The sequence below is a fragment of the Phasianus colchicus genome, chromosome 2, assembly GCF_987193195.1.
Source record: "Phasianus colchicus chromosome 2, bPhaCol1.hap1.1, whole genome shotgun sequence".
Taxonomy (NCBI): domain Eukaryota; kingdom Metazoa; phylum Chordata; class Aves; order Galliformes; family Phasianidae; genus Phasianus; species Phasianus colchicus.
This window is the reverse complement of record NC_143437.1, coordinates 46,931,368-46,947,856: the sequence shown is the minus strand read 5'-3', so window position 1 is coordinate 46,947,856 and position 16,489 is coordinate 46,931,368. Positions and strand designations below refer to the sequence as shown.

The window sequence follows — 16,489 nt, the reverse complement described above, 5'->3', positions numbered from 1 at the left end:
ACTTATCTGAATACCTTTCATTATTCTTGTAACCTATGAATCCCAATTATATACATTTATCTTCTTTAAAGATGCTGTCAATCGCAACGTTAGCTACCAATAGGATGCCCTCTGTGATTATTTTTATGGGGATATTTGCAGGTTGTAATTCCTATTAACAAAGCTTCAGTAGTAAAGAATAAGCAGGAGGAATTCTACCTGACGTTAATATCAAACAGAATGAATATAATGAAGAACTGACTTTGGGGTGTGGGAATTTAGCATTAGGAAGCTCATGTGCTTTGCTGGATATGCTTTACACAGAAAAGCACACAAAGTCATCTCAGAAAACTCAGATATTAGCCTATCTTAAGAACCATCACTACAAAAATCAGAATATTTTGATAAATTTAATTAGCTGGATTAGAGTTAGGGTTATCAAAATGATGATATCATATTCCACAACTGGAATATTTTCCCAGTTCATTCAAAGTGTACATTAAGAATTTGTCTTTTCAACTCCTGTCCCAGGTACAGAAGGATTCTTAATAGTAACCTTTCAACAGATATAATATTCTCTAAAAATAAAGCTACAGACATACTATTGTTGTAGGTTAAACAAAAGCTAGGCTTTGGAGTCCACAGGCAGTATCCCCAGTGAAGTGGGAGAAGAAAAGAGACCCCCCAGCTTGCCCTCCTGTTTCCTCCACTTCAGCTTCACGTTATTGAGTGTATAGGGGGGAAAAATGTTAGAGAAGGTATTAATACCAGCTGCAACAATAGAAAGGACAGTGTCTATAGCTTCTAGTACAGGCTGTAAAATCAGTTGCTTCTTTGTTCTGTGTAGTTCTGGACACCTTTTCTAAAAAAAAATTGTTTATTAGAATTGAAAGCAATAAAGAAAACAATTACAGGGAACATAACATGAATTGTTATCTACATGTAGTGATACTGAAACACAAAACCAGATCCTAGATCACTCTGGGTAAGGTAAGAGCAGGTAAGAATGGATGGCAGAAAAATGTTTCATGTTGAGCACAGATGAAGCGAATGTGGAATATTTGCTATTTTTCATAATACAGAAGTTATATGCAATAATTTAAGTACTCATTAAATTGTACCTCTTATTAGCTTACATTTTTTTGTTTTGTTTTCTGATGAATAGTTAGAGCAGACTGCTATAGAAGCAAAAGTATTTTCTTTCAGTACCTAAGTGCCTGTGTGACCTGGACAGGAACAAAGAGATTCTCTGCAGAACAGAACTAAAGCCATGAGCAATGAATGACAGCGCTTAAGAAAAAAATTACAATTGCATCATCTTTTCACCTAATCTATTTCCATTGGTAAGGAGAAAAAACTATAGAAACAGGAAGGACTGAAAGGCAGTTAGCCAAGCTTGAAAATTCTTATGAGATTACAACTAGAACTGAGAACTCAAAGTGTGAACTGCAAATGTAAAAGCAATTGAAAAGATATTTCCAGTGCATTACTTCCCCATCACAGGAAAAATGCTGTTATTCATTATGTATTTTGACTAAAGTTCTGGAAGAATATCAAAACACACGTGGTGCCATAGATTTAGAAGTCCACCAAAGATATTAAAGAGAAATGAAATTGAAATTCATCCAAACTGTATATTTTAATGCACACCAGAAAATGAGAAGTGTAGCAGAAAAAAGTCTACACTAGGAAAAAGTGGTCTCACTGGACAACTACATATACTAAAAAACTGTGCCAGAGTAAGTACCTGTTTAAAACTGTTTGGAAAGTCAACCAGGCTTTTGACTGCAAAAATTGTAATTCTCTGCAGTTGAGACTGTTTTAGGTTGCTCATATCATTACTTAAATTAAGTTCTGATTGTTCAGTTGAGAAAAATACATATACTTCTGCTGGCAAAATATGACTCTTCAACTGCTCATGGATATTTAAACATCTAAGCAGAAGCTTGAAATTTCTATTTACTTCTCTTTTAGCAAATAAAATTACATGCAACCACTGATACTGTCTGTATAGGTATATTGAAATATATATGAAATCAGTATTATATCAATTAATGATGTTCTATAGATCTGAATACCTGGAAAGCAAACAAAACAGTACAGAAACAATACATAAAGTCAACATTTGTAAATAACTAGGCAGCTTCCAAATACATTTTATGCTTATATTGCACCTTTTACTCAATCATTTTAAAGCACTTTTGAACCATAAAGAAAAGAAATCCCACGCAGTTCATGAAATCCTTCAATCCTAATTGCAGTCTTGGTAACAAACCATGCTACTCAAAATACTGTAAATTCCATCTGAGCCTCGTGTTGCATTTACTGCTTTGTTACATTTTCAATGTGCATAATTAGGCACAATTCACTGCATAAATTACTGTATTCTCCCAGAACAGCTCCATCAGTAACATTTTAGGAGAATGCGGGGGGAGGAATGCGTATTCAGAATTTAGAGCATCTGCAACAGGCCACTATTTTTCCAAAGTTCAGCTTTTCAGGTCTCTGCATTTCAGTGTGTTCTGTGCTTTATCAGTCTTTCTTTTTTTTTCTTTAATAATACATGTTTTCAGAAGACTGAGCAAAAATACCTAGGAGTTACTTCTAATAACACAGAAGAAACACGTAAACAGTAAATCAGCAGCATTTTCACCTAAGCTTTATGTAATGTGTTCACATTCATTTTGACAGTTTATTCAGCACTATCTGATCTACCAGAACAATTTCAGCTATTTTTAACCAGAGCTCAGTGCCACCAGGACACACATCCCAGCAACTGGGAAATAAAGGACATTCTTAGAGAGAATTTATTTTATGTACGTTAGCTTCACATACAAAACAAGTCTTACCCAGCTCTAGTTGTTTTATATTCCACCTTAAGAATAGGTTTGCAGGGCTCTGGCTTCTTTCCATCCTTCAGCTGCTTTCCTAAAGAGATTTTTTTTCTTATATTAATTTTACTGCTCCATATCATGATGACAAATTATGAAATTCACTTTGCAACTTCCAAAGTAGAACATTCATACAAACATATATTAAACACCTGGCAGTGATAGAATATTCCTTGAAATACCATAAAAAGATTGTTAAAACTGTCATATCACAAACTGTCATATCACATGAAACTTTATACACATCACATATCACATACACTTTATAGCTTTTGAGTGTTGTGAAACGCTGGTTTTCAAAAATATAATCCCCATAGTAATTTTATAGTAATTTGAAATAGTAGACATGAGATATATCACTCTGCTGTTTTGCAATTAAAATTGCTCGGCTTAAAAGTTTATTATGAGCAATATCCTTAAGAGCTAACACTTGAGTTTGAAAATGAAGGGTTATTCTTTCTGTACTTTTCATTATTAGCAACTAAAGCTCCATATTTAATTCTTACAAACTCCATGGAAAATTTTAATTATATGTAGATACAAGAGTTCTAACTGCACATTGATAAAAGTTGATGCAATATAAAATTCTGCAGGAAATTTAATTCGCAGCCCAATACCAAAATAATATAGGATAACAAGGAAACTAAAAGCTCAAGCTTCTTTTCTCTACTCTGATCCTCAAGCACTATACTAAGCAGGGACGTGCTGGAGACTCAGACAAGTAAATCAGGATGTACCTTAAAACAACTAACCTCAGAGATGTCTCCACCATTGCATTCACACTTATGAGTCTGAGGTAAATGAGTTGATAAAACATGACTTAAGCATGTACAACAGGCAGACCTCATATTTGTATACAACTTCTTTAAAGAGCAGAAGCATATTTCACAAACACCACATAATGTTAACTTCCTAGACTAAAATTAACGCAGAATTACCTGGAAAATTGTGAACAAATTACCAGATGCTAGTCTTATTCTATTACAAATCTTTCAAAGAATTTCTACGGTTACCTATACATTTAATCATGTAACAGATGCTTATTTATTTTTGCACATTTTAAACAACATCTGGGATTGCAATGTCAAGCAAAAAATAAACTTTTTCATATTTTGGAAAGCTAACTTTATGATCAATGTCACCGTGTAATAATCAACCTAAAGTTCAGAGACTTAGATATCCTTGCATTGATTTGAACTCCCATTTCACAAAAACTAGGTTTTGTATAGGTGTTTGGTTTTTTCATATGAAATCTATCAGAACTTCATATGACAAAAAATTTACTTTCACCGCAAAATTTAATACATGGCTTTTTAAAATGTTTCTATTAAAGTTAAGATCCTGTTGAGTCTTAAGAGCTGTCAAGCATTTTCAATCTTACCATGTGGAGTGATCGTCTGGAATGGTTTGGTGGGAGATTTTACGTTCCATATGGTCAAAGTACCATCCGAGTGACTACAAATGAACTGTTTTCCTTCATGATGCCAAGCCACAGAGTGAATAGCCTATGCAAGAAAAAGATAAAAAACAAAACAACATAAGACTAGTATTTTAGTATTCTTTTACCCTTACTCCTTCCTTGATGACATTATGCAGCAAAACAAAATTAGAGAACATATTAATTAAATCATATTGCACTTAGTATATACTAATTTACTCATAGTAAGATTTCAGTGCTACAGTAATTCTTTCAGACTTTCTCCATCATGTAAGCAGTCTTCATTGTAATAACACGTTTAGGCATTGAGCAAAACATCTCACCCATACTAAGATCACCTCAATGAAATTATTAACTTAAAGCTTTACATATCATTTTGAGATTCCTATATGGATGTGCACAAAGGCAAACAACAGCTGAAAATACAAGTAATACAAGAATTGAAGTAATGATCTATAAGATTTTTCAGAAGAAATTAAACATTTCAGCTTTAGATGATGAAAACAAAACATTAGCACGAGTAAGCATTTTGATATAGCAATTTTGAGGAAGCTACTAGTAAATCTTATCACAAATACAGAAATGTCTTTATGTACATAAAATTAAGAAGGGAATAATTAGCCACGCCACATGAAATCTTACTGCAGAAAAACCTGATAAAGTGAAATCTAGTTGCTGCCTTTAGGTGAGCTCAGATAAAGCAAAGAGATTAACAAGTAAGATTAAATGATGGTTGCCATCTTTGCTTCCAACATCTCTGCTAGTAGATGGAGACATTATGAAATCATTTAGTTATATTTAGTTTTACTTATAGCATGAAAATATCAATAAACAATGAAAATCTCAAGCACTTCTCTATTACTCAAATGGCACAAAAAGAAGCATTACCTGCTAGAAACACGGAACTTTGATTCTGTTGAGAAAATAGATTTGCTTAATACTTATGGCAGAAATAACACTCTAGGTAAACAGAAAACAGGAGCTGAATAGGTGAACGCTAATATGCTGTACAATGCCATCTTTTGGATGCATACCCTCAGTAGAGATTCTGTCTGTAACTGTAAGCAGGCCTTAGACTCACTCCATTTTCTATGTACATATGGATTTCCTCTGCAAGGAACCCTACCAACCAACAGAAGCGTAGGCAGTAAATTACTTAGTGAAGAGCAAATCAGAGAAGACAGATGTAAGATAGTTTCGCCTAAAGTGATTATACAGAGATTAGATCATCACATTTAGTAATGTTATACAGAAGAACAAGATAGCTTCCAGCAACGTGACTGGGAGAATCCAAAGACTCAATGAAAGACTAAAATGACTGCATTATATGAGTGTGGAGTCTTCAATAAAAACTGATTCAATTGAAAATGGTAATAGGTCTGGATAGCTGCAGATTAAGTCTAGCATTTCTTTCTCAAATTTAATCTTATTCCCTGTTTTGAGTGGAATCATCGTGGAAAACAGATGCAGTATACGAATATCATATCTGCACATATTTAGCTTTGGAACTTATACACCTGATACGAATTTACAAAATCATGCTCATTCTGTCTGAGGCAAGAATTTAATTAACAAATAAAAACAGAAATTATAAAAGAAATATAATATAATCTTGAAAATAAAATTATTTACCAATAGAGTACCAAAGTCAGGGATTAGCAAGTTTGAAATTATAGAGTATCTGAAGACAGCATTTGAAAAATCTCTCTTTACTAAGAAGTTACACAATATAATAAATAAGAACAATTCCTATATGGAGTCAGTCACCGCAGTGTAAGCCATTCTTCATGCATTTGTGCATCTTGAGAATCAACAGAAAGGCAATTTGTATAAAAGGAAGAATAACTGAGAAATGGAAACACTTTTCCTGAAAAAAGGTCAAGATAAAGGGATCTGTAACAATCTATTATTATGGAAATGATATTAATGTTTTTGAATGTTGGAGACTGAATAAACTGAGCACACTGAGCACAGAGAAGAAGTAATTGCTAGCACAATTTCTGCAAGGAACCTGATGAGATGGAAGGAATTCTAAAAATGAATAATAGTGCCTTGGTTGTAAGATTTCACTGACAAATTTTAAAGAACATCTGGTTACATCTAATGATGCAGTTAAATATTACTTAACACATAATAGATGCTTTACGTATTTTAAAAATAATTCAAATAAATTATCTGGGCGGAGTGTGAAAAACTTTTGTACAGAGCACTATCTTTTACTATTACACAACTCACAACTTTTGCAAGCCTGAAAAGCGATAGCAAGATATCAAAGCAGAGAGAATTAGGACTGTTTAACCTGGAGAAGACAGAGAGGGATCTTATTAATGCTTGTATATATTTAAAGGATAGGAGACAAGAAGATGTGGCCAGGCTCTTTTTGGTGTTGTACAGCAACAGGACAAGAGGCAATGGGCACAAACTGGACTTGAGAAAAAACTTCTTTACAGCGAGGGTGACAAGGCACTGGAACAAGATGCCCAGAGAGTCACCTTATCTTAAGACACTGAAAACCTTCCTGGATGCTTTCCTGTCTTCACCTATTATGCGGAGCCTGCTTTAGCAGGGGGTTGGACTAGATGCTCTCCAGAAGTCCCTTCTAACCACTAAAACTCTGTGATCCGGTGTAACCAGTTGTAGCATAATCTCCAGCATCTCACGGAGCTCACTTTGATGCAACAGAAATGTGCATGAAGACTGCACAGACATGCTTTGGTTTCTGACAAGTCACGTGTCAAGGTTGTGCTCCCCTCATCAGTTTTTTTTTTTATTTTTAAATCCCACAGGCTAATTCAACATGTTTTTATTGCTCCAAAATAATCTCTTATAGTCAGTCATGTACAAGAAGATTGAACCTAAAAATTGTAGTCAGTAATACACCCGTTGAGTTAATGCTATCACAGCTTAATTTAAATCAGAACAAACAAAATATGTGAAGAACAGACTTACTAATAACTAAAACAAGATATTGTAAAGGTTCCATTTCATTTTGTTCTTGCTGTTGTTACAAACCAACTTACATTTGAGACATTTGTTTTACTTCTTTCATGACTGTAAATATAGAAAGGGAAATGTCTGCAGTATGAACTGTACTCCTAAAGAAAAAAACACTTAAAGACATATCTCCAGCATTTGGACAGAAAAGACTTTAAAATGATGCAAAAATGATTAAGTCTTTTTTTTTCCACTAAGTTTTGTCCTAGAGAAAAAAAAAGAGCATGTTTGCAGGAAAGTTTAGCAGAAAACTTTCTTAGACGAGTTCCTGTAAAGCTGCAGTTTTATCACATCACATCTTCCAATTTCTGAATGTTACATTCATGCATTTTTATAAATTCTCTAAAGAGCTGTCTTTGTATTAGATTGTTACTATAATTAAAAGTATATCCATCTTATAGTTTAGGATCATTATCATAATTGTGACAAAAAAGATCAAGAATAAATTTTAACTAAATTCCCTGTTATAAATTGGAATATTGTGCAGGGCAGAACACTTCGACTACCAGCACTAGCACTAATCATGATCTCAAGCTCCCTACTCCAACCAAGGTTAAGCAGAAATATGGTTAAAACTGTTTTATGCAATGGTGGTGTTGTTACCCATCCCTTAGTATTCCTTTCTTTGGGATGAGTGCTTCTATTTTTGTGCTGCATTTATCAGGGTAGAGAGATGGGTAGGCATGCATTTTCAGACAAGAAAACACGGATAGCATTTCACTGACCTAGCTTTCAGGCAATAAATCAACCTGCCATATGACACTATTGGAATTTGCTTCAAGAGAGCCTCTTTAATTGTCAGAAAATTCCGAACAGAGCCAAGCAGAAAGTTTAAAAGGCTGTAATAAGATTCAGGGCTTTTTTCCCCCATGGAAGTAGCACAGCTATTTTGTCACAAACCCCTGATCATGCAGGAAGGTTGATATCATTGTCTGTGATCAGAATAAGATAGTCAAAGGATAGCATTTGGACCCCTGGACATTTGTGAAATTTTGAGTCAAAAAGTTACGTTAAAGATAGTGGTAGATTGCACTGCCCCCAACTGGTTTTTGAAGACTAATTTCAACTAAAAAGCGATAAGAGCAGAGGAAAGCAACCCAACAGCAGGGTTTTTAAATACTCTTCACAATATAAATGTGCTCGACAATTCTGTTTTTGACATCTGATGAAGTCTTGGCACCAATTAACAGCCAGCTGCACTCAAAACATAGCAATGCTATAAAGTCCATACATTTCTCTTGGAAAAGCACTGCACAGGTAGAGAGAAACCTGCTCCATTCCCCTGACAGAGCCACATCTAACTGTGCTGCAGCACCAAGCTCTGCTGTAACTCCCAGCAACAAAGATCACAGCCTAGATAGAGCATTGGGATTTTTGAACAGGTGTAGACTTAGGCTTCACCTTCTCAGTGATGGGTGACTGAATTTAATATGACTACACAATTAACTAGTATTATCAGAAGCATATCTATTTTCAACAGGGTTAAAGACAGAAAATATTTTCACAGTGCTAATATGCAAGCCTGACTGACCAAACATGTTCCCTCTGTGACACACTTTAGCAGCTTATTTTGCAGTTCAGTCAGGAAGAAGGGAGACTTCTCACAAGACAGGATTTCCTATGTATGAAGAAGCCACGCACTAGGAGATTTCAAATATGCCAAGACTGAACAAAGTTGTTCTTCCCTGATTGTCAGTTCCATATTCAAAAGAACTCTTATCAAGAAGCAATGACGCACAGATACAGAAGTTGAAACTGTGCAAACTGCATCAAATCCAACTTCAAAAAGGGGCCATTATTCTATCTTCCCTCTCAGAAGATCAGATTTATATAATTTGCCCATTGAAGAAATCATTTGTTATTCAACAGAGAATAGATGAGAATCAACTGCATACATTAATTCTTTGTTCAAAGAGGTCTTTTTCTTAAAGAGCAATCTGAACTCATAGGCCGCACTTCAACTTTTAAGAAAAACTTAAAGGGCTGATGAATTGCTGTTATTTTTTATTGTTGTTATTTTAATTAAGGCAATCATATCATACGTTGATTCTCACTAATGAGAACTCATTAACCAAAGGATCTGACCTCAGGTACTTTATTACCTCTTCATCAGAGAAAAATAGAAACAACAAATATGGTTAGAAGATGTATTCACTTTGACATTCTCAAGTCAGAATCACAGAATGGCTTGGGTTGGAAGGAACCTTAAAAACCATCCAGTTCCAACCCCCTGCAGTGAACAGAATTGCCACCCACTAGGTCAGGCTGCCCAGAGCCCCATTCACCCTGGCCTAGATGGCCTCCAGGAATGGGGCATCCATAGCTTCTCATCCAGAGCTCATGCCAGTGCCTCATCACCCTCTCAGTGAAAGAAATTTAGTGGTTTCTTTTCCCCCCACTTTTCAGAATATGAGAGAAGTTCCAAATTACAACAATTGCCAAATCATTTTATTTCAACTGAAGACTCAGGCACTTAACGTAGGTGAAAGTCACACTTTTTCAACTGAAAAGAGCTGGAAGGTTCACCCCGTTAGAAATTGGCAGAGAAATGCCAACATTCATTGCAACAAACTTCAGACAGCAAACACTTCTTCAGAAAGAAGATTCCTTTATATAAACCCTGCGTCTCTTTTAGAGAACACTTCGAGTTTTCACCATTTCAAAGAGACTTATATTTATTAAATCATTGGCAACAGAAGAATTGTTATCCTTAGAACTGTGAACAATGTTCTATTAACATGTAATGCAGACAAAAAATTACCTCATCATGTGTGTATCTGTAATCAGCCTTCTTTGACTTCAGATCCCATAATACCACCGTTCCAGACTCAAAGCCAATCAGAAGCTGCAACAATAAGCAAAAATATCGTCTTTATAGGGATGAGCAAAGTACCATTTACATAGCCTGTAGATCTTGTCCCAAAGAGATGAAGAATAACACTAGGTGAAGTAATTACAAAGTGATTATGATGACAGAAATTAGTGACAAGCTGTGAAGACTTCAACGTTTGAGATTTACCTTGCGCTGGATTTCACTCTCCTAAATTTTCAGTTAATGCAATACAAATGCAACTGAAATTCATTCAACATTAGAAAAAAAAAGTATTTATCTTCCAAATAGTCCTTGGAGATCCCTTTGAGTTCCAGAAAGCTCAACATTAAGCTCCTTCCTAACTGTACTCCTTTCGGAATGAAAACCAGGGTTGAAGAGAGAACTTTTTCTTCATTAATGTATGCCTTCCTCGGTGGAATTTCTTATGCTTAGATTTGCTGGAAGAACACATTATCCTTCCTGAAGTTCTAGGTAATGGTTCATTGTCTCTAACTAAAAACATTACTATAAACTTTCTCCAGCTGTTAATCAAAATAGAGATATTTGTCTAAAGAAAGAGATAATTGGCTAAAGAAACACAAAGAATATTAGTATTTGAGAGGAAAGTTAGAGAGAAATTAAAGGGAATCGTCTTTTTCAAGAAGCAAAACTAGACCATTTCTGCAAGGAACAAAGATCTAAATTGTTCATAATAATTGCTCTAACACACTGAGTATCTAAGTGTTTTGTTTTTGTATCTTAAGTGACACTTCTAATGAAAACAAACCAAGGCCAACATAAGGCAGTAGCAACAGACGGCACTCATTATATAGTAGAAGAATGTAATGCAGCTTGCTATTACATAGTAGCTGGATCTACTCTGAGAGCCTATCTTTCTAGAATATTTTTAAAGTAGTTCCAAGCATCAAGTAGCAGGCCTTCAATTCAACCTTTTTTTCCCTCAGCATGGACATATAGAAATTGAATAATGTCTGCAGAGATGTATTCAGTATTCAAGAAACTTATCTCATGTATGCAGAGGTGCCCAGTGGAGCGCCCTTCGTATTATAAGAAAACACTGTCTTCCCAATACATGCCATTGTTGTCAGAGAGATCTACATTAATGTGGTTTATTGCTGTACCTACACATTTTACATGGATAGTTTTTTCAGTATTAAGATTTTCAAAGTTGGCAGTCTTTTGCAAAAAGAAAGTAACAGAGAACCTGTGTGTATCTGTATCTGCTCACCACACCACTTGGTGTGGTGAGCAGGACTAGGGAAGTCATCCTGCCCCTGTACTCGGCATTAGTGAGGCCCCACCTTGAGTACTGTGTTCAGTTTTGGGCACCTCAGTACAGAAAGGACATTGAGGTGCTGGAGCAGGTCCAAAGAAGGGCAAAAAGGCTTGTAAAGGGCTTGGAGAATATGCCCTACAAGGAGAGACTGAAGGAACTGGGGCTGTTTAGTCTGGGGAAAAGGAGGCTGAGGTGAGACCTTATTGCTCTCTTCCAATATCTGAAAGGTGCTTACAGCGAGAGAGGTGTCGGTGTCTTCTCACTGGTGACAGGACGAGGGGAAATGGCCTCAAGGTGCACCAGTTTAGGCTGGATATTAGGAAACATTTTTTTACAGAAAGGGTTGTTAAGCACTGGAATAGGCTTCCCAGGGAGGTGGTTGAATCACATCCCTGGATGTGTTTAAAAACTGTTTGGATGTGGTGCTCAGGGACATGATTTAGCAGAGGGTTGTTAGGGTAGTATGGTTAGGTCATGGTTGGACTCAATGATCCTTAAGGTCTTTTCCAACCTGAATGATTGATTCTGTTCTATTTCCAAGCAGCTTCCGATGATATATTCACTCTATTTCATTGCAATATAGCACCAAAATGCCATAAAGTACTAAACAGTTTGATCCAGTGAAAGTGAGCATATATTTTTCCTCACTACAGTATCATATATGCAGTTAATTTAAATCATCTTGCTTACCATAAGCCATATTTTATGGTTTGTCTATTTTAACTTTAAACTTCAGCCTTCTCTTTCTCATAGTTTTTCTAATAGCGCAAAAAAATTTTTAAGAAATGAGTACACAGGATGTTCTTGCAACTACACAGGCATTTTATTTTTAGGGATAATTTTCATATTAGAAAGAGGACAATAAGGTCATTCTAAAAGACTGACCTACATTTTGATTGATAAAACAAGAAGCCATTAACATTAATTGACGATATTTAAGCATTGAAATGTGGCTACAATACACTGAACTAAATAGATCACTAGTCTTTCCTAAAGTTACCATAGTTTCATTACTTTTATGTTCTATGGTCCATGATTCTAGAATGTGATTCAGACCTAAACCTGCAGAGAAACCCAGTAGCTACTCATGCTTTCTTTAATGAGTTTCAGCTGAATGGAAAAGCTGTACTCATGAAATTCTTTTTGCAGCCAATCTGTGTGTGTCTAGTTTAGAAGCTACAACTACTATTCAAACCACTGCTGAGACAACATCATCATTACCTTATATCTTCAGTTTTATCCACTATGAACTTGTCAAACCAACAGAACATAAGCAGAAAAATAGTATTTCTACTGCACACAAGGAACAGGAGAAAGAAAATATTTTCACTTTCTCATTCAAGGTTCTTCACAATTGTGAGTTAACATGCTTTGATATATCTGAGCCATTACACTGACAGAAATAGACATTCAGAAATTAATTCCTCCATACATTCAATCACTTATGCCTGAATACTCTAGAGGGCAGTCATTAATCAATCTGTTTCAAGTGGCATCAAGGTCTCTGTGGTATATCTGGCTAAATTATAACCATACTCTTGTCAGGGGCCCATGCACTTTTGAAAGAGATGTGTATTGACTACTTTTCAAATTCCTTTGCCAAATCCTACTTAAGGGTTAAGGAAAACCCTTCCTGTTTACTCTTCAGTGTGGACCAAAGGACCCAAGCAGAATTTGCAGTTTGATTTGCTAAATAATTATATAAGCCAGAAAAGCTAAACAAGCCCAAGATCCTTCAAAGGGTAGAAGAGTCATATGATCCCTTCCCTATGACTTAGAGAAGATGTCTGACACCTGAAGCACAAACTCAGTCTTGCAATCATGACTGAAGTACAAATTGAATTACAGAATAGTATCTATTTCTGTCTGCACTTGATCATGTATAATTGATTCCATAACATGCAACAACACTACAGAAATAAGACACCCGGGAAATAGATGACAAATGGATAAGACAAAAATGGAGAATACGTTCTAGCACAAATGGAAGCATAACTTTATACAGACTCCTGAGAATTGCCAAGAATTCATTGTTTTCTAGCACAACGGTCTCTTCCCAGTGTAAACAAAGAAACAGAGTAGAACAGGCTTTGGCTACACAGCCAATAAAGCATTGAATTAATGTGTCTAGCAGAACATCCCTTCTCTATAAAGAAAGTGTTGTACCACAGTAATTGCTGCTGAACAGAAAATAAGAGTTCAAATCTAATCTCCTTGCTTTCTCTTTTATTTAATTCATGAAACCTTCACTGTGAACTTAAGTCATCCATTCTGTATAATTTTTGCATGTGCCCTGTAAGAGATCTTCCAGAGAAAAGAGTAATATCTGAAGTTTTATTCTAGTAACTCAGAAGGAACTTCTGCATTTAGGTTACAGGTGTATTTTTGGTTTGTTCAGTAACATTTTAATTTTTACCAGAATAAGTAACATACCTTGCTTGTGATTTCAAGCATTTTTTCAATTAAACATTTTCAGCTGTGTTTTCAAACATTTCTGATTATAGAATGCATTCAACTATTACAACTAGTAATTCTTCCTACAGTCGTACCTGCATCTTGCATCATGCTATTTTCAAAGCTTTTCTTCATGTTTCCAGTATGGTACTCAGCTATGTAATCCTTTCTTTTTAAAGTGGTATTCACATTTGAAAAAAAAAATCTTACTTAAAAAATAGTTTATTGAACAGTCTACAATTATACCCTACCTTTCCTTCATCCATTGGATTGTCACTAATGTGGACAATAGGACCTGGGTGAGATTTGGATGACCTAAACAATAAACAAATCCAATTAAAAGAAAAGAAATAGCTGTCCAAAATAGCATTTCATAAGAAAATTACAAGCAATATAAAACAGTATATATTTATGTACTCTCACAGCAAAACAAGATTACCCCTACTACACTGATTAATCCTAAAAAGCCTCCTGAAGTTGAGCATGGAAAACATTGTATTACTTAAAACAAAACAAAACAAACAAAAAAAAACCCACATCAGTAGTGTTTCATACAATATGTACTCTATGTGCCTCTTTTCTTAAAAAACTAGAATACAGCTATTTCCATCCTATTGTATTTCTGCATACACACAGGAGATTATCTAAACACAACCTATCTCCAAAAACAATAGTTATTACAGGCAAAACCAAACCCACGCTATTATTTCTATAAAGCTTTGCTTCCTTTAACCCCACATTATCTTGAAAGTTACATTTTTGTTTTCTTCTTTCTTCCACTTTGAACATTTGAAGACAAGAGAATATAATACATTTTCTAAACCATTAATTCTTCACTGAAAAAAAATTAAAAAAGAAAAGCTATTTCTTGAACTTAGTATTATTTATATCGTTATAACTGCTGTAAAAAATTATACTTTTTTCCTGGAATAGGCTTATTTAAATTTATATTTTAAATGAGTAATGTCACAATACACATTTTTTACACTGTAGAAGATATTATAAGGACTACTGAAGCCAATTATTTCTGAAGACATGCTGATGTTATACAGAGTCCTGGGCATCAGAGCATGAAGTCAAATTAGAAATAGTTTTCACAAATATAAAAACAAATCTGCATATGAACTTAACTTTCCCTTCAACTGCAGAAAGTGACTTGCACACCCTAATACAAGCCACAACATACTTAACATACATATTTTTCCTAATTCTTTAATAATTGTAGATTTTTATGTCTATTCCAGGCACTATGGTAAGAGCATTACAGGCTTAATGTTAATGTTTATGTTAACATTATCACCTCACTTTCATGAGAAAAGAAGTTATTTACACGTTTATGTACTTTGTCCATGTATTGGGTGTGCTGAAAATAATATCAGGTATGAATATAATTTCTGCATCTGATCTTAACAACATTTAGGACACTTCTGTTCTCTCCTCTCAATAGACAATACTTGATTACACTCACAGTTCAATGGCTTTATTCCACATGATGACATAGCCTGAGAGAGTAAATGATTCCACATTGACAATGTGAATGTTTCCTCTTTCAGTGCCCACATATAGCCATTTACTTTGGAAAGGCAGATGACAAAATGTTATCCTGAAAAAGAACACCACCAGAAAAAGGGATGAAAAGTCTTTATAAATCCTGTATTTCAAGTTCCACATTTCCAAAGGGTAGAAGAAATGCAGCAAACAATACACAGGTAGAGAAAATTAGTAAAACCAGTATGCAATGAAAAAGATTCTCAGACAATGTAAAACTCAGAAAAAACAACAAATATAAACCAAAATATTCTAAGACTGCTAAGTCATTGGGATACAAATCACACAGCCACTTTTGAAAATTATCACACTGAATGTTATTCCTCAAGATTGCTGTCATTTTAAACTTAGAATACAATACTTATATGGTATAATCCACAAATCTCCCTTCAGAATCCATCGAATTCCAGGTTTTGAAGAACAGAGGATTTTTAGAATTAACCCACTACTGTTTAAGCTGGTTTTGAGTGAGGAGACAGAGAGAGAATAGAACCTAATAAATGTAAGTTTAAATGTGAGCCAAAGCATTCCACAAAGAGCAAACCCAAAAAAAAGAACAACATGAGACCCAAGCAATTGTAAAAGTTATTTAAAAATTAGTTTAAATTTGGTGATATCATTTTACTTAAACCACGTTTTCATTTCCTGCCTTGTATTTCTTATTTTTTCCTCTGTTGGTAGATGGAAATAACTGAACAAAATCCATATGCTAATTTCTATAGACACCAGCAGATAACTTTTTTTTTTTTTTTTTTTTTTTAAACTTTATCTCCAGTGAAAATGTTATTATTTTAAAGTTTGGTTATTTTTGGCTTCTGGAATCCTGCTTATTTGTTACATTGTCGTCAAAATTGATATGGCAATGAAGTTTGCTTAGGAACTGCAGATTCTAAAGTATTTGAGTTTCCTACATAACAGAAATACAGAAGTTAGAGTCTAAGAATTTTCTAGAAGATGTTTTAGAATTTACAGTTATCTGATACAGTCCAATATGAAAACAATTTAAACTACTTGTGCTATAAAAGTAGGGTGTTTAGAAATGTTTCGATGCTAAGGTAAAATAATTATGAAATGGA

At 34.7% G+C, this 16,489-nt stretch overlaps 1 protein-coding gene across 8 annotated transcripts in view; it reads right to left on the bottom strand.

Moving 5' to 3' along the window:
- Positions 1–16,489, bottom strand: part of STXBP5 (syntaxin binding protein 5) — a 111,738-nt gene that overhangs the window by 49,227 nt on the left and 46,022 nt on the right. For all 8 annotated transcript variants that reach the window (XM_090135560.1, XM_090135562.1, XM_031612242.2 and 5 more), the window contains 5 exons: positions 15,334–15,468; positions 14,117–14,180; positions 10,064–10,147; positions 4,252–4,375; positions 2,829–2,907 (listed from right to left, as the gene is read on the bottom strand). In XM_090135560.1, coding sequence (XP_089991686.1) covers positions 2,829–2,907; positions 4,252–4,375; positions 10,064–10,147; positions 14,117–14,180; positions 15,334–15,468 — 486 coding nt within the window. The remainder of the gene's footprint in view (positions 1–2,828; positions 2,908–4,251; positions 4,376–10,063; positions 10,148–14,116; positions 14,181–15,333; positions 15,469–16,489) is intronic.